The sequence below is a fragment of the Suricata suricatta genome, chromosome 8 (assembly GCF_006229205.1).
Source record: "Suricata suricatta isolate VVHF042 chromosome 8, meerkat_22Aug2017_6uvM2_HiC, whole genome shotgun sequence".
NCBI lineage: Eukaryota > Metazoa > Chordata > Mammalia > Carnivora > Herpestidae > Suricata > Suricata suricatta.
This window is the reverse complement of record NC_043707.1, coordinates 101,902,346-101,927,117: the sequence shown is the minus strand read 5'-3', so window position 1 is coordinate 101,927,117 and position 24,772 is coordinate 101,902,346. Positions and strand designations below refer to the sequence as shown.

At 39.7% G+C, this 24,772-nt stretch overlaps 2 protein-coding genes across 4 annotated transcripts in view; one reads left to right on the top strand and one right to left on the bottom strand.

Moving 5' to 3' along the window:
• Window positions 1-638: 638 nt before the first annotated feature.
• On the top strand, window positions 639-15,884 carry LOC115297682. The gene is made up of 5 exons (XM_029945828.1): window positions 639-845; window positions 899-1,439; window positions 2,440-2,626; window positions 9,180-9,325; window positions 15,659-15,884. The coding sequence occupies exons 1-4, from the start codon at window positions 639-641 to the stop codon at window positions 9,187-9,189; spliced, it is 945 nt and encodes a 314-aa protein (XP_029801688.1). The 3' UTR covers window positions 9,190-9,325; window positions 15,659-15,884.
• EPS15 (epidermal growth factor receptor pathway substrate 15) overlaps window positions 10,358-24,772 on the bottom strand; it is a 134,244-nt gene continuing 119,829 nt past the window's right edge. Inside the window, exons 22-25 of one of the 3 annotated variants that reach the window (XM_029949217.1) lie at window positions 21,060-21,136; window positions 18,689-18,851; window positions 15,180-15,373; window positions 10,358-12,852 (exon numbers count right to left, since the gene is read on the bottom strand). In XM_029949217.1, the coding sequence (XP_029805077.1) occupies window positions 12,706-12,852; window positions 15,180-15,373; window positions 18,689-18,851; window positions 21,060-21,136 (581 nt within the window). In that variant the 3' untranslated portion in view covers window positions 10,358-12,705. Of the gene's footprint in view, window positions 12,853-15,179; window positions 15,374-18,688; window positions 18,852-21,059; window positions 21,137-24,772 lie in introns of those variants that run through there. The other 2 variants (XM_029949220.1, XM_029949218.1) reach the window with 2 other exon arrangements.

Here is a 24,772-nt window from a genome sequence, read left to right as displayed (position 1 = left end):
GAGCATTGGGGAGTTATGGGAAACGAGCCTAGGCAGGTCACCACCTCTCTCAAGAGCCTTGAACTTTAACCTCTAGGTGATAGAGAGCCATGGAAGTTTAGAAAAATGACATGGTCTGGCTGTGTTTTAGAAAAGACCAGTCTGAAGGGTGCATGGAAAGAAGACTGGAGAAACCGGGAAAGTTAGGGGCTGTTGCCATAGTCCAAAGGGGGAATGAATACCTTTGAGAAACACCAGAGAAAATGAGCAGGACTTGGGAGACTGGGGTGCAGATGAGGGAGGGAGGTGAAAGGGATGACTCCCAGGTTCCAGGATTTAGCAACTGGGTGGATGAACGTCATTCAGATGGGGACACAGGAAGAGGAACAGGTTTAGGGGTGAAGATGTGAAGTGTGATTTGGGCTTCCGGAGTCTGAGGGCTCAACTAGGAGGGCAGCTGGATTACTCTTCTCCAGGGAGTAGGAGGGTAAACTTTAAGTATGTAAAGGGAAGAAATTGGGGGGCGGGGGGAGTGTCAAAGCTCAGAAGAGAAATCAGGACTGTCCCCTCTCCTCTTTCCTAAGGGAACACATCTGGAGACACCAACTCATCCAGGAGGTGGGGACAGCTGGGGAGGTGGATGTGACACACAGGAGACAATGACACATCCTCGAGGCGTTGACCTTGGAGAAGCTGTGGGGCACCTAATTCCACCATGGACCAGCTCTGGCACCCAAGATTTCCCCCCACACTGCTGCCCCCAGATGTGGACAACTCAGGGTGGAGGGCAGATGGTGTGCCTGCCCTCACCTGTCGGGGCACACAGCGTGCCCAAGGCTCCGCTCTTGAGCTCTCTGAAGGACCAGGTGCACAGCCGTACTGCTGAGGGGAGACTCGACTGCCCAAACCTGGTTCCCAGCCAGCCCGAGGGCCAGCCCACCTGAGTACCCTCACAGGTGGCGCGCAGACCACGGCACCGGAAGCGGGGCCCGGGTGCGGCCCGGGTGAGGGAGCCGCATCACTGGTGCCCAGGCTCATCCCCAGCCCCGCTGGCGGCCACGACACGCGAGCAGCAGGCACGTGGGTGTGTGTGAGGCCCCTCCGGGGCCCTCTTAGCCGTTACCCGACGCCCAGTAGCCAGCGCGTTGCGGCCTCCAGCTGTACCCCCACAGCTGTCCCTTCCGTCGGCTGCCGCCCGCCGCCCCTCCGTCCCAGGCGCGCCTCCCGCCGAGTCCCCGCCCCTGCCCAGTACCTGCGGTCGCTCTTCCTGGAAGCCACCCCCTTCCAAGCGGTCAGAAAGGCCATGGACGCGGGCTGGATTCCGACCGCGGCGCGGGCGGCCCCTCGTGGCGGCGTGGGCGGTCACGGCAGCTCCAGTGGCAGCACCTGGACCGGGAGGGCGGGGCCGGCCCGGCGGCTCCTCCCCGCCGCGGCCCGGCGCCTCCCAGCCTCGCAAGGAGGTGGGTGTTCCCTGAGCGGACCTGACCTGGGGTCCCAGGGCAAGAACACTTTCGTCCTGAGACCCATCGTTAGTCCAAAGGAGAATCTGAGGCCCAGGACCACATGGAGGGCCAGTGGCAGCACCAGGACGTATATATCCCAGGCTTCCTCAACCCCTATCTAAAGCTAGTCCTCTGAACTGAGGGGCGATGATGTCACCAACTCCTTTCCCTTCTGCTTAAATACAGAACCCTGCATTGCTAGGGCTGCACACGAAGAGGGTGGGGGTGGGGGTAGAACTGTAGCAGTAGCATGTAAGGGGCCAGGGAGGTAGGTAGGAGCTGCCTGGCCTGGGAGTGCAGGCTGCTGGCAAGCAAGGCACTGGGACAGGACTTCTGATTCCCAGGTGTGGGACAGAGAATGAGCCACAGCCTGTCTGCAGTACAAACTTCTTTGAAACCGGGTATTTTGCCTTTGGTTGTGAGCATTTAAAAATTTCATTTTATTTTTTAAAGTAAGTTCTAAACCCAAAGTGGGGTTTGAACTCACCACTCTGAGATCAAGAGTGGCAGGCTCTAGCTACTGAGCCAGTGAGGGGCCTGTAAAATTTTCCCTTTAACCAGTAGAAGAGTCTGCTCTGGAGCAAGGTGAGCCCCTGACAGTGCAGACCAGCAGGGTTCCACCGGAGTCTCAGCTAAGGAGTAGGAGCAGGGAGCGTCTTGAGGAGGATGACTACAAGTCTGGCCTGAAGGATGGATTCAGGAGTCCCTGGAGACTTTGCTGTGAGAGGATGGGGGTTGAAAACGGGGTGGGGGCAGGGTGGCTAAGGGACCATTTCTGTCTCCCTTTGGCCTGGGTCTGTATTGTAGGCACCTGTGCAACACAAATCCTGTATCTACTAAATGGTGACTGATTCTGACAAGTCTGAGCCCTTCTCTAATGTGCCAAGGCCCAAGCCAGGTGTTTTACACATGTTCTCATTTAATTTCATCTGATTAAATACTTATTCCCATTTTACAGTTGATGAAACTGGGGCTCAGAGGGGAAAACAGACTTCCCTGAAACGAAGCTGTGGAGCTTGGTCGTACACCCAGATCTGTCTGCTCCCTCTGCTGCTGCTCCACCCCCAACCCTGCCTGTGGCTGTGTGTGGGCTGGGCATGGAGGGGGAGACCTGGACAGAGAGCAGACGCCTCAAGGATTATCAGGTTAGCTTCCCTCAATCTTTCTTGGTAGACAGAAGAGAAAGGATGACCTTTCCTCCTTTCTCTGAGAATTCATGTCACTGTCTTGGCAGATAAATAAGGACCAGAGAATGTTGCCTATCTGACCACAAAGCTACAGCTTCCGGATTTTGAAGTTCCAGTTACATCTACCTAGAGGCCCAAATCCCTCAGCCCACAGAGCCTTGTCCAGCATAGCAGCATTGGGAATTAGAGATGGCCAACTTCCTTCTGGGCTCACAGGCATGAATATAACAAGGCCTCAGAAGCCTGGCCTCTTATAGGCCCAGAGCCCAGTTAAATTCCATTTGGAATTAAAGTCCGACCCAGCCTCTGAGCCCATAGCCAATACTGCTTCCTCCAGGAGGTCCACCTGTATCTCCTCAGTGGAGGACCCTCTCCTTTTTGGAAGTTACATTTGTGTCTGGCTCTTTCACAGCATTTAGCACTATATATATATTTTTAATCCTTGTATTATCAATGACCAGTTTCACTCTTTATATTTCTTTCTGAAAATACAGAGAATGTCTCACAGCTGTGTCTTCCATGGACCCTGGCACCACTGCTACACTAGTAGGTAGTAGAGCAGAGTAAATGAAGAAGGAACTAATATTTATAAAGTTTCTACCCTGTGGCAGGCACTATGCTGACGGCCTTTACAGACACTATCTCTAACCCAGGGAATATTTGAGTCTGAAGTTAAGAAATGTTCCTGAGATCAAGTCAAGGAGCTGGGATTCAATCCCACCATTCTCAAACTTCAAGGCTTGTTTAATATTCTTCCTCTTCACCTTCACCACCATCATTATCATCTTCATCATCATCACCATCAGTTGTCTAGAACTATGTTAGGCATTATTCTAAACTTTTCAGATGCACCAGCTCATTTTATCCTCACAAGAATCCTATCAAGCATTTCCTTTTATAATCCCAGTTTTTATAGGTGAGAAAATGAGGCAGAGGATTAAGTAATCTGCTCCAGATCACAAAGGCTAATCAAGAGCCAGAGTGAGGACTTAACCCAAGCAGTCACCCTCGAGTCTTATCTTAACCCCAGCCCCAGTCTGCCTGCCATGCAGGCTCTTAGAATGCACACAGCATTTATGAATCACTTTCCCCAAACTTATCTCATTTCAAATCTCATAACAACCCCAAGGTAGAGCAGGTTTTATTCTTTCCCTTGTTCTGGAGCCAGACTGCCTGAGTTAGAATCTTGGCTTCACCACTTGTCAGCTGCATGTCACTTCAGGAAAGTTACTTAACCTCTCTCCCTGCTTCAGTTTTCTCATCCAAAATGGCGACTGTGTAAAATGGGGATAAGAAAAGCACTTCGCTCAAGAGTTATTGTGAGGACTGAATGAGTTAATGCAAACAAGACAGAATAGTGCAGAACACACAGTGTGTGCTGTGTGCACCTCTTCCTATGTGATAGTTTTATTCAGAATCAGAGGAATGAAGTGTTCCATGTCAATAAACTCTTAAGATAACTGAAGATTATTCCCTTTAACCATGGTTACACATTTTTCTAAAGTATATCATTACCTTTTCTGTCTTCTTAAACACAGACATGACAACTCTTAGTGAATGCCTGCCATGTCAAAGGAATAAAAACTTTATATCCATCACCTTTAATCCTCATAGAAACTGTTATCTGAGAGGTTAAGAAGTGTACCCACAGTCACATAGAAAATGATAAGACCAGAACTTAGGCTCATGTTCATAAGACTCTGAGATCTGGATTCTTTCTACAAGGCCAGGAACCTTCTCCGAAATCTGTGGTGAATCAGGGTTTTTTTGTTTTTGGGGTTTTGTTTGTTTGTTTGTTTGTTTTGAGAACATCAGTTCCTATTTAGGGCCCAGGTTTACTGTGTTTGATCTTCGTTGCCACTTAGGTCCAAAGGGCTGCCATTAAGGCCAGGCATACAAAAGGCAGCCTCGTAGTGAAAAAGCAGGTCTCAACCGAGGCACCTGGGCTGGAACCTGGCTTGGTCTCTACTAGGTTGGACTGGGTGGGCGGGGAGGGTGGTCTTTGCTGCATTATTTCTCTCTATAACCTCAGTTTTCTTTCTGTTAAAAGTGTTGTGAGGATTAAGGAGGGTAATACATGTTAAGAGCCTTAGTGCCAGACTCAGAGAAGCTCCTCAATAAGTATCAGGTACTTTTCCTTATTCCTTTTCCTTTCCACAAAATAACTCAGACCTCTCAAGTTGGGACTCTAAAGGAAACAGGAGAGGCTGAAACTAAGCTCTTAGATCTTGGGCAGCTGAACAGAGTCTACTTATTGGGGTGGGGAAGAAAAATAGGTGGGGTCTTTCTGCAAAGACACACCTTACCCTCCATGAGATAATCTATATTATTAACCTGAATACATAACATTATTACCTACCTACCTTTCGTATTTGAAGAGAGATGTTGAAAAAATCAGTGGCATTCAAACCATTTTATCTTGTGACCCAGTACATATTCAGTAACAAATGCTATTTCAGTTTTTAAATGATGATCTTTAATATCCTGAAAATTTACAAATGAAGTATAAGATTTCCTTCAAAATAATAAGAGGAAAAAAGCCTCTCAAGTGGAAAGGAATATAGATAAAATTAGATTGGATATGAATTGGTAATTATTTAAAATGATTATTGGTACTATACATATTTTACATTTTTTCCCATGCTTCTTGATTCACTAAACTGATTTCATAACCCAACTAATGTTATTACCTGTTGCTTGCAAGACATCAAGTTGGAGAGTACAAAATTAAGCACATTTCAAAAGGATCCTATTACTCCATAATCAGATTGCAGATACCTTTACCTCCTTCAAGCGGCATTTTCTCAAGATTTAAGGGGGTGGGGGAAACCCAGCTTACACATTCAAGCCATTACTGATTAAATACCAATCAGAAATTAAGATTATGAAGGAAAAGCTTCCTAAGGGGTTAGGATTTTAACCTGAGTGTGACGGGAATCAGTGTCATGCTTTATTGTAGAAGTGGGGGGGGGGCAGATTTTCAATTTTGATTCTAGAGGAATCTATAGCATGGAAGGTGGTTTGGAAACATAAAAGAGAAAAACAGATTGGCGGCAAGGAGATTAGGAGGCTTTGGCAAAGTCTGGAAGAGAGACGATGCAGACTTGAACTGAGGCGGTGGCACTGTGGGCAGAGAGATAGATTTGAGAGATACTTGAAGGGCAGGATGGTTAGGGCATGCTGATGGTTTGGAAGGGAGAAGGCCTGGCATATATACACACCATAAATAATATGACCAATGAAAACGTGGAATCAAAGCCCCGGGGGCTGAGGTGCTTCACTAAGAACTCAAATTGGGGGAATTTGGCCTCAGGAGTAAAGCTGTACAGTCCACATACAGTGGATGAAAGCAGAGATATGCAAAGTCAACTCCAAGAGAGACTAGCTATAGTTACCCAACCAGCCAAACCAGACTGTAACCTGATTAAACATATTAATCTAAAAAAACGTGTTCATCTGATGGCCCGGGTGGCCCTGGCTGCAGAGAGAGAGGAGCTTCAGGGGCAGGAGGCATGTAGGCACCACCGGCAAGAGGGGAGTCTTGTTCAACCAGTTGTGGATGTTATAAGCCCTGTGGCAACTTTTGCTGGAAAATGACATTGTGGTCTCTTACATTAGTCCCTGTGAACTTGCTTAATGGGAGCTCTGTTTTACTAATAAATATCAAGTTTCGAAACTTGAAGGGCAGATCTTTGGCCAGGCTGAATTCACTAATTAATAAATGCTGCTTAAGAGGCCTCCTGGAGACTGTCTGTCAGCATTGCCCAGTCAGTAGAGCCCTCACATCAAACAGTATGGCCCTGTGAGAACTATACTTTTTAAAAATTTCTAGTCACCATCTGTTTTTACTAATGCTAGAAACAGAATACTGTGTCCTGGGGGCACCTCCTCTGAGAAGCCTTCCCCAGTCGTCTGGGTTAGAACTATTCTTTCCTTCCTCTGAGTGTCCCAGCATTCCTATTACAATCCTCAGTGTGCAATGTTGTGAATTAATTGAGAGTAGATGCTTATCCCTCGTCTGTATCACCACCGATGGCAAGGCCCTCGTAAGAGTCTTCTCTGTCCCTAGCCCAGCACAGCACGTAGAACACAATACACCTTAGCCAAAGGCAAATGGAATGACTGATTTTCTCACTGTACATTTCCAGCATTCAGACATATAGGATTTCTGCCACTAATAGGTACACTATAGATTAGGCATCAGAGGTGTCTTAAAATTTTTTCAGCACAGTAGAATGATTGAGGATAGATTCTAGAGCTAGACTGCCTGGGTTTGAGTCCTAGGTTGGGCACTTTTTAGTTCCTCATTTTTAAACTGGAAATAACAGAGGGACCTGGGTGGCTCAGGTGGTTGAGCGTCCAACTTCAGCTCAGGTTATGATCTCACAGTTGTGGGTTCAAGCCCCGTGTTGGACTCTGTGCTGACAGCTAGCTCAGAACCTGGAGCCTGCTTCCGATTCTGTGTGTCCCTCTCTCTCTGCTTCTCCCCTGCTCATGATCTGTCTCTCAAAAATAAATAAATGTTTAAAAAAAATGGAAAGAACAGTACCTAACTTAAAGAATTTTTATGGAGAATAAAATGACTCTATATATAAAGTGCTTCAAGTAGTACTGGCACACAGTAAGTGCCAGTAGTTAGCTTCCAATTATTATTTTTAAAAAACTCTATCCACACAAAAGAATGGAAGTGCTTTACATTATGAAGCAGAATCCACAGGTCAAGTATAGAATGACAAGGTGAAATAGCATGCCAAACTAAATTAGTATTTTTAATAAAAAAGTTAGAAGTTAGCCTCTACTCCAGTGGTTCTCAGAGTTAGGTTCCCTGGGTCAGCAACTTTAGCATCATCTGGGAACTTGTTAGAAATTCAAATTCTTGGGTCCAACTTTAGGCCTACTGAAATCAGAAAAACTAGGGATGGGGTTGCAATCTGTACTTTAATAAGCCCTCCAGGTGACCCTGACACTTGCTAAAGTTTGTGAACCACTCCTTTCCACTCAACATCTACCTCTAATCAGTCTTGAGGGCCTGCTAATTCTCCTAAATTGGTCTCCATCTCTTAGGCCTCAGCCATAGCCACATTTTACTCCTTCCCATCTCACCTGAATGATACCAGCAACCTTCACCTGCTCTTCCTGCCTTGCCAGATTTTCCCCTGAAGCAATCCTCCAAATCACCACCAATAAGCTAGATCTTTCTTTCACACACACACACAATACTCCACTCCTTACCCATAGACCTAAACTCTAGTTACAGTGAATTCTTTTAGTACCTGCTGCTTGCTAGCACACTATACCATGTGCTACCCTTTGTCTTTTTCTTTCTTTCGTTTTGGAGAGTGAGAGAGCGCGAGAGAGCACACAGGTAAAGAGCATGTGCATGTAAGCAGGGGAGCAAGGCAGAGTGAGAAAGGGAGAGAATGTTAAGCAGGTTCCACACTCAGCGCAGAGCCTGACGCCAGGCTCCATCTCACAACCCTGGGATCATGACCTGAGCTGAAATCAAGAGCTGGACTAAGCCACACAGGCACCCTCCCTTTGTGTTTTATATATAGCCATCGCCTCTGCCCAGACTGCCTTGTCCCTTCATCTGTGCAGCAAACTCTGCAAAAACCACGCTTTGCCTACCTTTTAATGCATTTTTCAGAGCTTTGCAAGTACTGATATTTTTCATTGTTGCTACCTTTGTGACTTAAAATTTTTATTTCGTTGATAAAAGCAACATTGACCATCTCCCCTATGTGATGAACTTATCCCGATAAGTGATAAATAAGTATATTTTAATAAGTAACAATGGTTAGGTGCTTTCATGAGTCAGAAACTATTCTAAATCCTTATAAGGATTAAGTATGATAATGAATTGGAAAATGTTTTTAAGATGCCATGTGCTATGTAGTAGGTCTATTTCATTAATCAAGAGCAGATATTACATGGATTATTTTATGATATTTCTCCTCTGGCTTTAAGAGAAATACCAAGTAGTGGTTAAAACTCTGGAACCAGCTTCTTGAGTTCAAAAGTGGCCAAATCTGCCTTACTAGCAACTCAACCATGGCTTAGTGAGGTATCTCTCCTATGAAATGGAGACAATAATAATAATCATTATTATGTATATATTACACAGTTACTGTTACTGTGAGGATTAAGTGAACTAATATATGTAAAGCACTAAGGATCCAGCCTGGAGCTTAATATGTTACTTGTTATTATTTATCATGTCCTGTTCTTAGTATTTCCTAGAAGGAAACTTTTTCACACAAACAAAAACAAAGCATGGTAAACTGTAAAGAGTATCATGTTTTAGAATCAGAGAGACCAGAGTTCAATACTTGGATAATCTACTTATTTTAATTTTTTTGAGCTTCAGTTTACCCATTTCAAAACAGAGGATAATAACAATACTACACAGGGCTGTTGTAAAATTAAATAAGAAAACAGAGAAAAGTGCTTAGTATAGTGCTTCACATGCAACATGTATTCAATAACCAATGGCTTTTTTTCTTTTTTTTAGATATAATTAGTTTATTAGAAATGGAAATTCTTTACATGATAGAAGATTCTAGAACTTCAGTGGAATGGCAGCTTCACATGAAAATCATTTCAATAATGACTTATTTCAGTCTACATACTTTCCAAGAATGTCACCATCTTTAAGAGGTAACCCTTGTCATCTTGAACTGCTCTAGTGCCTCCATTATTCTGGAAGAACTTTCTCTCCAACTTTCACACAACTGGTTGAAATCTCTTCACCTTTAGAGCTTGATCCAATAGCTATACTATTACTTGCAATACTTTTCTTTTAGATTTTTCTGGAAGCATGATGCCTCCCCTATGGTTATAGTTTCAGCTGCACACCTTTCAACTAAAACTTGGTCAAAAAAGGGCAACCAACCCTTGATTTTGGCTCAGGTCATGATCTAATGGTCATGAGAGTTGTGAGATCAAGCCCCACGTCAGGCTCCATGCTGGGTGCAGAGACTGCTTAAAGTTCTTTTTCCCTCTCCCTCTGCCCTCTCCCCCACATGCATGTTCCAACGTGCGTGCTCACTCTCTCTCTCTCTCTCTCTTAAAAACAACAGAACAAAACAAAAAGCCCAAAAACCTTGGTCAAAGAGGGAAAGAAACTTTCTAAATGCCTGTCCTTCCATACTCCGCTCTCACACTGCCATTTGTAAGGAGACCAATAGCTACCGTTACTACCAATAATAACATGGCTGATTTTAATTAAAATAAGAAACATTAAAAAGGTGCCAAAATGAAATCCTTCAGAACAATCCTATTAAGTTTTATGATATTCATTCGATAATGAAAATGAAGCTCAGGGAGGCTAAACAAGTTTCTCAAAGTCATCTTTCTCCAAAATGGCAGATTAGGTATTCAATCCCAGGACTGCATGAATTTTTATACCATGGTGCTCTTATAGGTTCCATGTCACAAATCCTCATTCAACAAATATATACAAAGCCACGTATGTTTCAGGCACTGTCTCTATGCATTATACATTTCCTAACTTTCTTTCACAAAAACAGGACATGATAACTAAAAATAATAGTTAACATTTATTGAGTATTTATTCTACACCAGGCCCTGCCCCAAGCACTTTACACATATTAATTAGTGCTGATTGTATACCTGCCCTCCTTGGACACAGCATGGATGTAACAGAGAACTGCAAAACTCCATTTCAAATAGGATATATGGATAGTGTGCTTTATTATTAAAGTTTGTTGTTCTCATAATTACAGGCTACAATTTAGAAGTTTGAAACATTAGAGAAAAGTCTATAGAGAGCCCAAATAAATTTGAACAAGTACGTGGAAGATGGTTAAAACTTTGTAAGTAGTGCCACTCAGCTCTCAGGAACACTCATCTGTCCTTTTAAAGCACAGGCTGTGCAGCCAGAGTCAACGTAAAACGTAATCACAAGTGACTCTAAGACATTCAGCCTCTACAAGTGAGCATGGAGATATATATATAATTTTATAATATATACATACTCTAATACTGGTCCACTGAGTATACACATTTTAACAAAAGATAAGACTCTATGTAATCCAGTTAAACACACGTAAGATTAGGGTACATTTATTACATCGAAGGTTGGTGTTTATAAGTTACAGATATTTAATATTTTCCAGAGTGGTTTTTTAATTAAAAAAATATTTTAAAAGCATTTCAAACATCTATTCATTTTCCCAGTGCAAATATTCAAGTCAACTTACCTTTTTCCTGATCTGGAAGGGGAAGGGAAAAAAACCCAAAACCACTACCTAACACAACTCCCAACTCTACCCTTTCAATCAACTTTTGTAGTATATCCTTAGATCACTGGATTAGTTTATAAAAATTAAAGCCTTATAATTTTGAGTCAGCCCTTGCTTCATACATATAACTTCTATACTGAAATGTTTCAATTTATAAAAGTAGAAAAAAGTTAGCAGTGCAAGAACGTGGTCTAAGTTTGTTTTATTTTTATTTTCTTTTCTTTTTCTAAGTTTGTTTTAAATTATGTGTGGCGATAGGGGTGCCTGAGTGGCCCAGTCTGTTAAATTGTGTGTGGAGAGAAAAAAAGCACCATTTCAAGATAAAATGAATTGGATATTTTGGAATTTATTCATAGGCTAAGCAATAAGTTACTCTGATTAACACAGATCAATACCACCTTGATTTGGTGGCCACAGAGACTTTTAGTTTGTAGGTGCATTTTTCTTTACCTTGGTATTCATTACATTTTCTAAGTCAATAACTGGTATTAAAAGAAAACTAAGGTTAATCTACAATTTACAGCCTACATCACAGTCTATTTCAAATTAGCTTGTCCGCTAGGTCAGTTTTACAGGAGACAGGCTTTTAACACATGAAGAGCTTTGACAGTCTGGCAGGTCTCTTCTCTCCCAACTAAAAAAACAAAACAAAACAAAAACACTATAGATTTTTTTGCTAACCTGCCAATTTTGTAGGTTAAAATAACCCAAACAAACATGAAGAGAATTAACTATTTTAAACCACAAAGATGGACAAAAAACAATAATATGATTTAATACATGTCACTTCTCTCATTTGTATTCGGTGGAAGTTTTTACATTTCAAGTAAGTGAGCCTTCATTAAAGAAAACAAAAACATATATATACAAAAATTTAAAGTACCTTCCAGTTCTAGCCTACTGAAGCTTCTTCTGCAAAGTACAAAAATAAACCTACCATGAACTAGAGAGGACAGTGCCATAGCAATGGCAGAATGGCTGCCATGTGTTTTGCTTACCTTATACTGATGAGTATATTTTAGGTGATACACTTTTCTCCACTATCTAGCACTTAAAATTATGGAGAGGTAATCTGTTCATCTAAAATTCTTTAAATCCAGAGAAATTTTTTAAAAAATATATTTCACACATGAGGCTTTAACATTTTTATTTAGGAAAAAATGGAGTCTGAAGCTATAATGGTTCAATCTAAAGCATCCCTTTTTCAATAGTGGGGTCAATTTATGCAAAATATTTTTCCTTGTCTATAAAAAACAAATTGAACAGTATTTTAATTATGAGGAAATACAAACATACTTTAAACCAGCCAATTTTCACTATCATAAAAGAAATAGGATGATCTTTCCCTTCCCCTCCCTCAACCATTCAAATCAGAGAAGAGTACTGCAGACTTTACGACCCCTCTGGCTATCATCAGAGTAACTACAGAACAGTGGGCAGCACAGGGATGAAACTACTTCTCTATGTTCCAGAAGGCAGAAGCTTGGATGCTCTAGCTTTACAAGTAAAAGCACAGGCAGGCAGAAGCTCACAGTAAATGCACACCAGAATAGGGGCCTAGGTTAAGTTGTCTGACTGGGTTACTGCTTTTATGGGGGGGAAAATAGACAAATCTGAAATGGAGAAAAAACAAAAACAAACTTTTGTCATATTTACAGGAATCTCAAACCTTTTGTATTCCCATGCTCATAGGTAATTTTCATACACACTGTAAAGAGCGTCAGTATTCAGGAAGAAGAATACTGTGTGGTTGACAGAGGATAGGAGGATTCTTCATGCTTCTAATATCTCAGATTTGCTGAGTGCGATAGCCAGTTCTAAGTCTTCCTGCTCTTGCTGATTCAGTCGGGCAAGCCTCTGCTCTTCCTCTCTCTCACTTTCCCTCTTGGCCCATTCAATCATATCTTCTTCAGAAGGATACTGCCATTTAAAAGACCGATAAACAAGTAAGGTAACGAGTAAAAGAAATAAGAAGGAAAACAGTTGTTACAAAGGACATTAACTACTTGTTTCACCTATAGGGACTATAGGAATAGTCTTATTTGCTACTTGATAAGTTTTTTTTTCCTGAAAACATGTTTAGTTTTACCAGTTATTAAATGTGGTTTAATTTTATAAATTATTGCAGTCTACTTCAATAGAAAGTCTGTAAAACAAAATATTAAAACACTTTTTAAAAGCAGACATGCTTAAGGTGATTTAGGACACTTACAAACTGGTAGGCTAGCTTTTTAATCGAACGTAAAACACTTATTACTTCAACCTCACGGAACATCCTCACATGATCAATTATTTCAACTTAATTCCACTGACAATTTCCTAACTTGCCCTTGCTCTCAGGTACAGAAAAACTATGTAGCAAGAATATGCTGATTTTGCTATACATAAAATAAGACTACTGAGTATACTAAACAAGATATGGACCAAATTATTTTTTAATGTATTGTAAGGATTTTTGCAGGCACTGAGAAATTTCTGACTCAGTCTAAATAAAAACATACACTTAACATTAATAAAACCTTAAACCTTAAAATTAGGCAGGGAAGTATTTTTATCTACCCAAAATAGCAACACTGACAGATACTAAATAAAAAAGTTTTACTTGGTTTGAAGTCCTGTCATATAGAGGAATACTATAACAGGATGAAATTAAAGAAACTGTCAGGTGTTTTGAATATGGTAGCTTCTTCCCCAGTGAGAGAGACTTTGAAACTTACAATACTTAACAAATCTTTCATAATGAAAAAAAGCAGACATTTTTATTATGAGTGCTTTATATTATACTATGTTGAAATTCTGAGTATAAAATAAGCAAAATGCCTCCAGTATTGTTCAAGACTTATTCCAATGAGATTCTGACTTGCTGAAATCATATGTAAGATATTAAATACCACAGCCAGAAGGTATTAAGCAGAATTCCTAAAGAGAACAATTCTGGATTCTCTGCTTGAAACAATTCAAATTCTGTCTAACAAAGTTAAGTCAGTATAATTCTGACACTCCATTTTCTAGTATTCAAAATATTGATTCCTATTCTGCTCCATCACATTCAGAAAAAGCAACTGGACTTCCGTGACTATGGAGTACATAGTCGAAAGCTGGAAAAAAAAGCAAGCAAGCAAGCTGGGAAGCTTAGTCTAATTTTGTCTGAACGCAGATTCCTGGCTACCACCTTTCCAACCAGAAGTGGCTACAGGAATAAAGTGTCTGCTTGAAAGACCCAACGCTACACTGAGGGGGACATTAGTGGCCAGGGTTACCCAGATCTCCTATTCCCAAACACGTCTCAAGGGCCTAAGGTGAAAATTCCTGTATTATAGAAGAGGCAATGAAAGTCACTGCCTAAAAAACATCCAGGAAAATGAAACTTTTGTTTAAAAAAGTTTAAAAACTTTATTAAAAAAGTTAAAGTTTAAAAACTTTATTAAAAAAGCTTTGTTTTTATGTAATAATGATGGAGTATATATCATTGCTTTATATCTCTCCAGAGTGATACCTCCATAGTTGGTTACTCCATCTCTGTGATCTTAGAGCCCTTGTCTATGGGTTATCACAGCATCCTTCCATTGTTTTTAATGGTCTGCCTATTTTAGTCAGGTCTCAGAGAATGCAGAGTAAATATGGAACTTACGGAATTTCTAATTGTGGATTAGAGCCTTCCAAATAATTAAAAATTGTTTAGCTCGACAACTGTATTTATTTCATAAAACTGACATTTATATTTTAAAAACACTACCTTATAAAAACCAGAGTTTCTCCTATTCAAAGACTCCTTGGCCTTATCCTCATATAATAGTTGTTGACAGGTCTCCAGAAATCAACACTTTATATACAAACACACATACACAGTTACAAATACATAAACTTATTATTGCCATTATTCATCCAGTGGGCAGACAGCAAATGACTCTCTAATGGCCCATCATCTGTAACAATTTGCAAAATAGTAACTGTCAAGATTTCATTTATATTGTTTACGAAGACTAAGAGAATGTTTTGCAAAACAATTGGAGTATATCACAAGAACTAAGAATACTAAAATCATTTGTGCAATGGAACAATGTTAGAACCATCAAAACAGAATCAAATAGAAATTTTGGTTGGGGGATGAATAAAGATCATTTTTTGTGTGTTGGTAAATTTAGCTGAAATGATGCAAATTTGGCAGACTCCAAAGTCATCTTTGAAAACTCTTTAAACTATAAATGGATAGATTTTCCCCCAACCAGCCCCTTCACAGTACTTACAGCACTGAAGTTAGCAAAATTGCTTGGGTCAGCCTCTTTATTGGTAGTGGCAGTGGTGGTAGTAGTAGAAGTGAATGAATCGCAAAACATATCAGGATCTTTTTCTTTGGGGCTATCATTGTCTGGGAAAGGCTGAAATGGATCATTCAGTTTAAAAGGATCAGAAGAATCCAATTTGTTGATGGGTCTTTTCCCTGGATCAAAATCATTACAATTAACTCAACCAGCAAAATGGCAAACAAACACAGAAGAACATGAACACAGAGAGCATTAAAGAACTGGGGGTGGGGGAGGGAGGTGAGTGCCTAAAACACATTTTTAGTATGGTCTTTAATGACCACACCAACAGTCGGTCCTCAGCTTTTCCACACACCTCTCATTCTAGTTCTATGTTGCTAAATGAAAACATAGCAGAGGAGAAGGGAATGGGTCAGGAATCATTTCTGTCCAGAGACTAAACCTTGTCTTCCCCAAAGCAGCATGTTTCCATGAAGAGAGAGAGGAAAGGATGAAACAGGAGAAGATGACAAAAAAATGAAGACAGAAATGGCCTCTGGAGTTAGAACCTCAGCCTGATAGAGCAACAGTAAAGGCAAATGACCTGTGAAAAATGACTATATTCTTTTGACTTTTTTCTGGATCTATATCTATATATATATATATACATAACACCTGAGAACATGATTAAAACTTACCTTGGAGAACCCCTTTTTGCCACCTATACTATTTCAAATTGAAGAATGAAGAGAATGTTCTGAAGCCCAGGGCCTAAATTTTTGTGGTTGCTGATTAACTAATCTTTGATCAAACAATAACGTGCTGTTGCTCAACTCATCACCATTTTCAAACAAGATCTCTAATTTTAAAGTCTTAACTTAGTACTTGTTGAAGGAAAATGATAAATATAGGTGTTAAATATTTTCATACATGTATTTTTCCTAAAACTTGTTAAGCTGGTCATAGCAATCATAAAGTCTTTTCATCGCTGTAGCAGCTTACAAAAGATGTTCTTATCTCATAGGATCCTTCTAACAATCCTGTGAAGGTAAGCAAAATGGGAGTTTTTGCCTCCATCTAGCAGCTCGGACAGCTGAGGCTCAGACATGTAAAATTACACAAGATCACACAGCTAGTCTGGGGACATCCGCATTTAGCACCCAGATCTTTAAGCTCCCAGTCTAGTGCTCTCTCCAACAAACAATCCTTTTTTCCTTGCTACTTCTATAGTGATATATACTCATTTTGCTCAAGATCCTCAGATTTAGTTAAAGCACTAATATATCAGTTTACTTAGGGTTTAAAAAATAACTTCTCTATTGGCATCATTCAGGTATAAAACTTAAATGAGCAAATTGACTCATTTGTTTTTTTTCTTTTCTTTTTTAATGTTAAGTCCATTATAGTTAACATACAGTATCCTATTAGTTTCACATGTACAATGTAGTGATTCAATAATTCTATATATTACTCAGTGCTCATCACTATAACTCTTTACCCAGTCCCCACCTACCTCCCTGCCGGTAATGATCTGTTTATTCCCTATAGTTAAAAGTCTGTTTCTTGGTTTGTCTCTTTTTTTCTTCATTCATCTGTTTTGTTTCTTAAATTCCACATATGAGTGAAACTGTATGGCATTTGTCTTTCTCTGTTTTATTTCACTTAGCATTACACTCTCTAGATCCATCCATGTTGTTGCAAATGGAAAGACTTCATTCTTTTTAATGGCCGAGTAATATTCCTCTGTGTAGGTATGCGTGTGTGTGTGTGTGTATATATACATATATATACATACATATATATATATTGCATCTTCTTTTTTTTTTTTAATATTTTAGTGAGAGAGAGAGAGAGAGAGAGAGAGAGAGAGTGCACAAGCAGGGGAAGGAGCGGGGGGCGGGGGGCAGACACAGAATCGGAAGCAGGCTCCAGGCTCTGAGCTGTCAGCAGAGAGCCTGATGTGGGGCTCAAACTAACAAGTCTTTGAACTGTGAGATCATGACCTGGGCCGAAGTCGGCTACTTCACTGACTGAGCTACCCAGGAGCCCCTGCTGCATCTTCTTTATCCATTCGCCAGTTGATGGACATCTGGGCTGCTTCCATATCCGGGCTATTGTAAGTAATGCTGTAACAAACTAGGGGTACATATATATTCTTCAAATTAGTGTTTTCACATGCTTTGGGTAAATGCCCAGTAGTGAAATTACTGGATCATATGGTATTTCTATTTTTAATTTTTTGAATAATGTCCATGCTATTTTCCACACTGGCCATACCAGCTTGCATTCCCACAAATAGTACACAAAGGTTCCTTTTCTCCACAACCTCACCAACACTTATTTCTAGTGTTTTCGATTTTGGTTATTCTGATGGGTGTGAGGTGATATGTGGTTTTGACTTGTATTTCCCTGATAATGAGTGACGTTGAGCATCTTGTCATATGTGGTTGGCCATCTCTATGTCTTCTTTGGAGAAATGTCTGTCCATGTCTTCTGCCCATTTTTTAATGGGATTATTTGTTTTTTTAATATATTCTGACAATCTTACCCTTTAGAAATATGTAATATAGGCTCCTTTTCCTTAAAAGATAGAAATCATTTAATTTGTTTACCTAAGTTTTTCAATAGATAATTGAGTACTAACAATTGTACATGCAATTTTTTAAGTCAAAAAAGAAAAAAATAATCTGCCTAAGAAATATCAGAAGGAGGTTATTATGAAAGGCAAGCATAAAAATCTGTAACTTATGTGGCTAAAATTTGCCAAGGAGTGATATGTGATTAAAATAACCATGTACCAGATAGGTCTTCTCACATAACAGCCTTGCTGCACTACGGCTACTCAGGGATTGCCTTTTTAGGCACTTCTTGTGAACTATCTTTGTTAAAAACAATACAAAACAAAAAACTAGGAATATTAAGAATTTATTCCTGGACCAAAAATATTCCTTTATTTTCTAAAAGTAGAAAATACTTTTATTTTTTAATTACATCTTATTAAGTGAGATTAGATAATATTTTTCTTCAAGAAAAATGATACATTCTTTTAAATCATTATGTTGCTGAAATCTGGATACCAAAAGGCCATATATTTTCACATTAAAGGATTTAAGGAAGACTTTGCATTGGGTAGGAAAATAAGGAAACTTCAACTTAATCTTCTCCTACAGAAATTAATTTAAAGCACCAAAGTGAAGGAAACTGTTGGGTAAGTGGTAATCCATGACCTTCCAAAAAGCAAGCCATTTCACTGATACTGTCCCTTCCATTTACTGCCTCTCTAAAATGATTTAAAAAGAAATGAGCCCTTGCCAGAAAAGTGGTTCATGTTACACATGCTAGCCTCTTAGGCACAAGTCTGTAATTCTGTAAGGGGGTCAGCACAGCTTCTGCCATGTTTTTTGACTTGTTTTGTTTAAAGCCCTTTATCTAAGTCTATAAGGTCTGTACCAATATTTTTCAGGAAGAGGAAAAGCATCTCAGTTGATTAAGAAAGATACCAACTCTCATACCAGGTGGTGGTGGGCAGGGTCTGGTTGGAGTTCCAATCTTTGGTGGCAGTGCTGGGGGTGTGTCTTCACTTTTCACCGATGTTTCCTCAAGCACATTTTTTTTAATGACCACATTACTGACAGAGCTTGATGTGGCTGAACTGAAAGGATCTTCATTGTTCACCTTTGTTTGAAAAGAAAGGTTATACATGGTTATATAAATTATACCAACCAAACTATATTTGGTGATGTAACATTTAGAAGAATCATTTTCAGTATCATGCAGCTTTATTTATTTCAATTCTGTGAACACTGACCTGTTAACCTTTGCATTCAGGGCCAAAAGGGGGAAATTTTAAAAAACTGTCCTATGTGAGTAGTAATTATAACATCACTACTTATTAAAAGCAACAGATCGTACCAAAACAAGCCAATTCTGGATTAAAAGTCTTTCAAGCTTGGGGAATCTGGGTGGCTCAGTCGGTTAAGTGTCAGACTTTAGTTCAGGTCATGACATCGTGGCGCATGAATTCAAGCCCCCGCGTCAGGCTCTGTGCTGACACCTTAGAGCCTGGAGACTGCTTCAGATTCTGTGTCTTCCCTCTCTCTGCCTCTCCCCTGTTTGCATTCTGTCTCTCACTCTCTCTTAAAAATAAACATTACATTTTTTTTAAAAGTTTTTCAAGCTTCAGGGAACTTGAGGTCCATTTTATTTTTTATTTTTATTTTTTAAATTTTTGTTTTTATGTTTTTTATTTATTTTTGAGAGACAGAGAGAGACAGCATGAGCAGGGAGGGTCAGAGAGAGAGGGAGACACAGATTCTGAAGCAGGTTCCAGGCTGTGAGCTAGCTGTCAGCACAGAGCTCGACGCGGGGCTTGAACCCATGAATCGTGAGATTATGACTCGAGCCGAAGCCTGACGCTTAACTGACTGAGCCACCCAGGCACCCCCTGAGGTCCATTTTAAAGGGACTATATGTTTCTCTTCGAATGAGTATCTGATCCAAATGATAAAGAAAAAAAATACTGATTCACACTTCCCAATGCACTTAAATACAGGAAAGATTTAATACTAATGCCAAAGAAAATAGCATCTTAAAAAACATTAAAGACAACTTGAAAGTCAATTTTTAAAAGCAAACTGATCCTATGGAATGACAAGCCTTAATGTATCTTTCTAATACCAGGAGTAATTAAAGATTCACTTTTCTATAATGAATCAGCCATTATGAGTTGAGATCATATTTAGGCCAGTGTTTTTCTACAGTACTACTTAAAATGTGAGGTGTATGTAATTCTGTGTTGTAAGGAGACATACTGCGCTATAGGATGTTTAACCCCTGATCTCTGTCCACTAGATACGAATAGTCCCCCTCCCCAGTTGCGACATACAAAATGTCTTTAGACAATGCCAAATAATCGAGGGTGGAGGGAGGGGCAAATAACACCTAGCTGAGAACCGATGATATAGACAATTTTAAATATACTCTAACTTTACTCTTTTGGTCTGAATCAATCCTAGAGCTACAGTGGAAAATGAGTTGTGGGCACACAGAGCTGGACTATGTGTATTACATATCTTAACACCAACCCTAACAAGCTCAGAACATAAAATGAAGTAACCAATGCAGAGAAGATGGAACGAATGCCCAGATTTCACAGGTATTGACCCACATAGTCAACAGGGGGGAAATGTAGTTCAACTGGAAGATATATTTAATTTTTTAAATGTTTATTTATTTTTGAGTGAGACAGAGACAGAGCATAAGCAGGAGATGGTCAGAGAGAGAAGGAGACACAGAATCCAAAGCAGCCTCCACTCTCTGAGCTGTCAGCACAGAGACCAACGTGGGGCTTGAACTCATGAACTGTGAGATCATAACCTGAGCCAAAGTCGGACGCTTAAATGAGTGAGCCACTCAGGCACCCTATCAACTGGAAGAAGTATGTTTAAGAAGGCAGAAGACTTGGGGCACCTGGATGGCTCAGTCAGTTAAATAGCCCTACCTTGGGCTCTGCATTGACAGCATGGAGCCTGCTTGGAATTCTCTCTCTCTCTGCCCCTCCAGTCTCACTCTCTCTCAAAAATAAATAAATAAATAAACATTTATTTTTTTAAAAAGGCACAAGACTCTTAAAATGGAGTTGTTAAGCTAACCTGTAAGTAGAAAATTATAATTACCTGTACCATCACCACTGTCTTTTTATGTATAGAACTATGTCTACTTTAATTATATCTTATCTATCATTTCTATCTGAAATCAACATTTACAGTAACTTGTTGAAATCAAGTTGCAATGTCTGTGAGGGCTACATAATTGAAAGGAAGGATTCCTCCACTGGTAGAAACACAGTGTATTTTACTTTCCCAGTTAGTCATTGCAGATTACCTTTGATAATGTGCTGAAGTCAGCAAATCCATCTTCGAATGATTCACTTCCAAAAACAGAAGCAAAGGGATCTGTGGCTAAAATGAATAAAGAAAATCAATCCAATAGGACAGAAATACATCAAAATTTCATGCCCTCTTCTGGTTGGTAACATTCAGACAGATGAAAAATATCTAGTCCTAAATATCAGATAGTGAACAAATTGATACCCCACCCCTGACACACACACATTACATTCTTTTGTATAAGTCAACCGATGAATGCTTTCAGATCAAAAACAAGGAAACTAACTCTAGGTTTAAGGCTTTGGAATATATGTCAAATAATGTAGTTCCCATGCACTTAAACTATTTCTTTTTTCTAAGACTTTTTAAATGTTTATTTTTGGGAGAGAGAGAGACAGAGTGCAAGCAGGGGAGGGGCAGAGAGAGGGAGACACAGAATCTGAAGCAGGCTCCAGGCTCTGAGCTGTCAGCACGGAGGCTGATACGGGGCTCAAACCCACAAAGTGTGGGATCATGACCTGGCCTGAAGTCATGAAGTTGGCTTAACCAACTGAGCCACCCAGGTGCCCCACACTTAAACTATTTCTAATAAAGCCATCAAGAAATAGAAAACGCTAGATCCCACTAATTTCACATTCACCCTCATCCTTCATGGCACATTTTAAATGTTGCCTCATCCCCAAAGCCTGGGATAACTTAGGTATCTCTAATTCCTACAGCAAGAAGTGATTTCTTCCTTCTTTGTGGCAGTGACTGCATTCCAGTTTGTATTATGGTTACCTGTGATTGATATACCACCATTATTAGATTGTAAAGTCTTTTCATTTGTTGAATATCAAATCTAAGAAAATACAGTTCCTATTCCCAAAAATCTCACAGTCTAATGAGAGACATGTAAAAAACAATAATAAAACAATCTTAAATGAGCTATTAGAGGTATGAAAAACATGTTGTAGGAGTCACTAAGTAGGAAAAGAAGCCATTACATTTGAGGTAGGTCTTTTAAACAAGGAATAGATGGAGGTGAGAAAGAGAAAGATATTCCAGGCAGAAGGAACACGAATTGCAAAAGCAATTATTTAATCTGCTCCCAGGCATGATAAGTTATCTGTTTCATCACAGTGCACTGCGAAATGGATTAACATTTCAGCAGAAATGAACATATCTATTCTGAGCTATGTTTCACCTATTCAGGCATAAGGGCTACCAATAAAGTCAAAGAATGTTTATAGGAATTGTTACATGATATAGGAAAATAGAAATGAAGAAAGGAAGAGAATTGCAAGAGACAGGGTAAGACAGAGCAAGCAAACAGGCACTGAAAAATTTCCCTTAAATTCTTCTTTAAATCTTCATCTTTACATCAAATTGGTTTTAAAGCAAAAGTATGTGCTGAATCACTGAATTCTACACCTGAAACCAATATTGCACTGTATGTTAACTAACTAGAATTTAAATAAAAAATTGAAAAGAAAAAATATAAGTAGGCTCACATATCCATTTAAATGTGTAAAGTGTGCCTTTACCTCTAAAAATCAGTATACCATCGACATAAACTGAAGAGGGGCAGGAAGGCATACATTACTTTTGGTTGCTTTGTCACCAAGACAGTCATGAGGTTGAGAAAGTAGTTAAGCAAGTGGGAAGAAGCATAAGGAAAATCAGTCCATTAGAGATATATGAACAACTCTGATCCTGAAGAGGATAAAAATCCAGAGTTACAGGAAATTCTACAGGTTAGCCATAAAAGATATTTTTTATAACTACACAGCCTGGGGCCCAGCCTAGTCATGGGTATTGTTTTAGGCTTTCCTTTCTTTTTCCTTCTCCGCCTGTTACTGCTGATGCCACAGCAGCTGAGGCACAACCAGGGCACAGATGCTCCCTGCCTGGTGGAATGGTGATAAAGGAGAAGGAGTTGGCTCATTTCACTGGAGGAACTAGAAAACCTGCTTCATGTTTTTTTTTTTTTTTTTCCTGCCACGGCTTTTACAAGAAGTCATAACACACGTGGCAACCTAACCTTGAGTTAGGTCAATTTGACTGAAATTTGGTGAAGTGCACACTGTGAAAGACATTAATAAAACACATGACATTTGTGTATAAATATCCTACATATAGTTTACTAGGGTTTTTCTACACTTTCTGCATCAGAATAAATGACCTATTCAGCATTGGTCCAAACACTGGGGAATGTATCCTGGATGAATGACAAAGCACTTCGGCCCAAACTGGAGGATTAAGACTTTGGCAAGAATTTTCTAAGATACTGATCATGGCTGATGTGAAGTAGAGGCTTGTCTAGAAACTTGAAGGACTCACTGAGTATGAACTTATCCAGACCATGTACAAGACACAAGCCCACAAAGTGTAAAATCATGACCTGAGCTGAAATGAAGAGTGTAACAACTGAGCCAACCAGGTGCCCCAAGGGAAACTCAGTTTGTTTGTTTTTTTTAACATTTGTTTATTTACTTATTTAGAGAGGGAGCACACTCTCGGGGCAGGGCAGTGAGAGAGTAAAAGAACTTACAAAAAACTTGTAAAAGAACTTTCACAAGCCAAAATAAAGTATATGCAGAAACTGAGTAGTAACCTGCATTTGCTTTCTTTAGTATTCAGTCCGCAATATGTCTATTCACAAGGAAAAAATTACAAAAAGACCCCACTGTGAGGCAAAATATTCAAAATATCTGATGTCCTTCTATCTCTATTGTAATCACTAAATTAAAAAAATATTTTTAATGTTTTATTTTTTGAGAGACAGAGAGACACAGAGTGTGAGCCAGCAAGGGGCAGGGAGAGAGAGGGAGACACAGACTCCAAAGCAGGCTCCAGGCTGTGAGCTGTCGGCACAGAGCCCAATGTGGGGCTTGAACCCATGAATGCAAGATCATGACCTGAGCTGAACTCAAGCTACTGAGCCACCCAAGTGCCCCTGCAATCACTAAATTTTCGAAGTAGGAGTGATTTATCATTTAATTTTTAATGACAAAAGTTTACCTTTAGGTTTATAACTTATTTTGAAAGCTTACATTTTTCCTGTTCTGTGGGATTAATCTTTTTTTTTCTGGCTAACCTCTAAGTTTCTTGGTGAAAAAGAACAAGGATATAGAGGCGAGAAGAAAGAGGAAAAACAATGTGACCTTGGGTGTATAATGCCACCTCTCTGAGTCTCAGTGGTTTCAAAATATTGGGATTTTATGATAAGTAAACTAAATAAATACATTAAAAGCCAACAGAGATACATAAGTTGGGGGAGGGAACAGAGATCTGCTTAACTTAAAAATAACTAAAAGAGTACATCTTTTATTTCAAAAACAAAAGGATTTTAAAAACAAAACAAAACAAGAAAAGGATTCTAAAAAGAAGAGAAAATAATCTTGGACTAAAAAGATTCCTTTCCAGGAAAAGACAGCTGGCAACAATTCTCATTCTCTCTCTCTCTCTCATCCCTATTTCACTTGGAACTATCAAAGAGTATATTACAAGTAACATTAATCAGTAATATTAGCCAGGATTTGGAAACCATTAAATGAAAAAGTAGTAATAGTATTAGCAGTATTAGCAGTAGTAATAGTAGTAGTAGTAGCAGTAGTAGTAATAGTAGCTACCATTAACTGTGATAGGTACCACAATAAATACCTTAACATATATTATCTCATTTAATCTACCCAACAAACCCATGAAGTAGAACTATTAACCTCA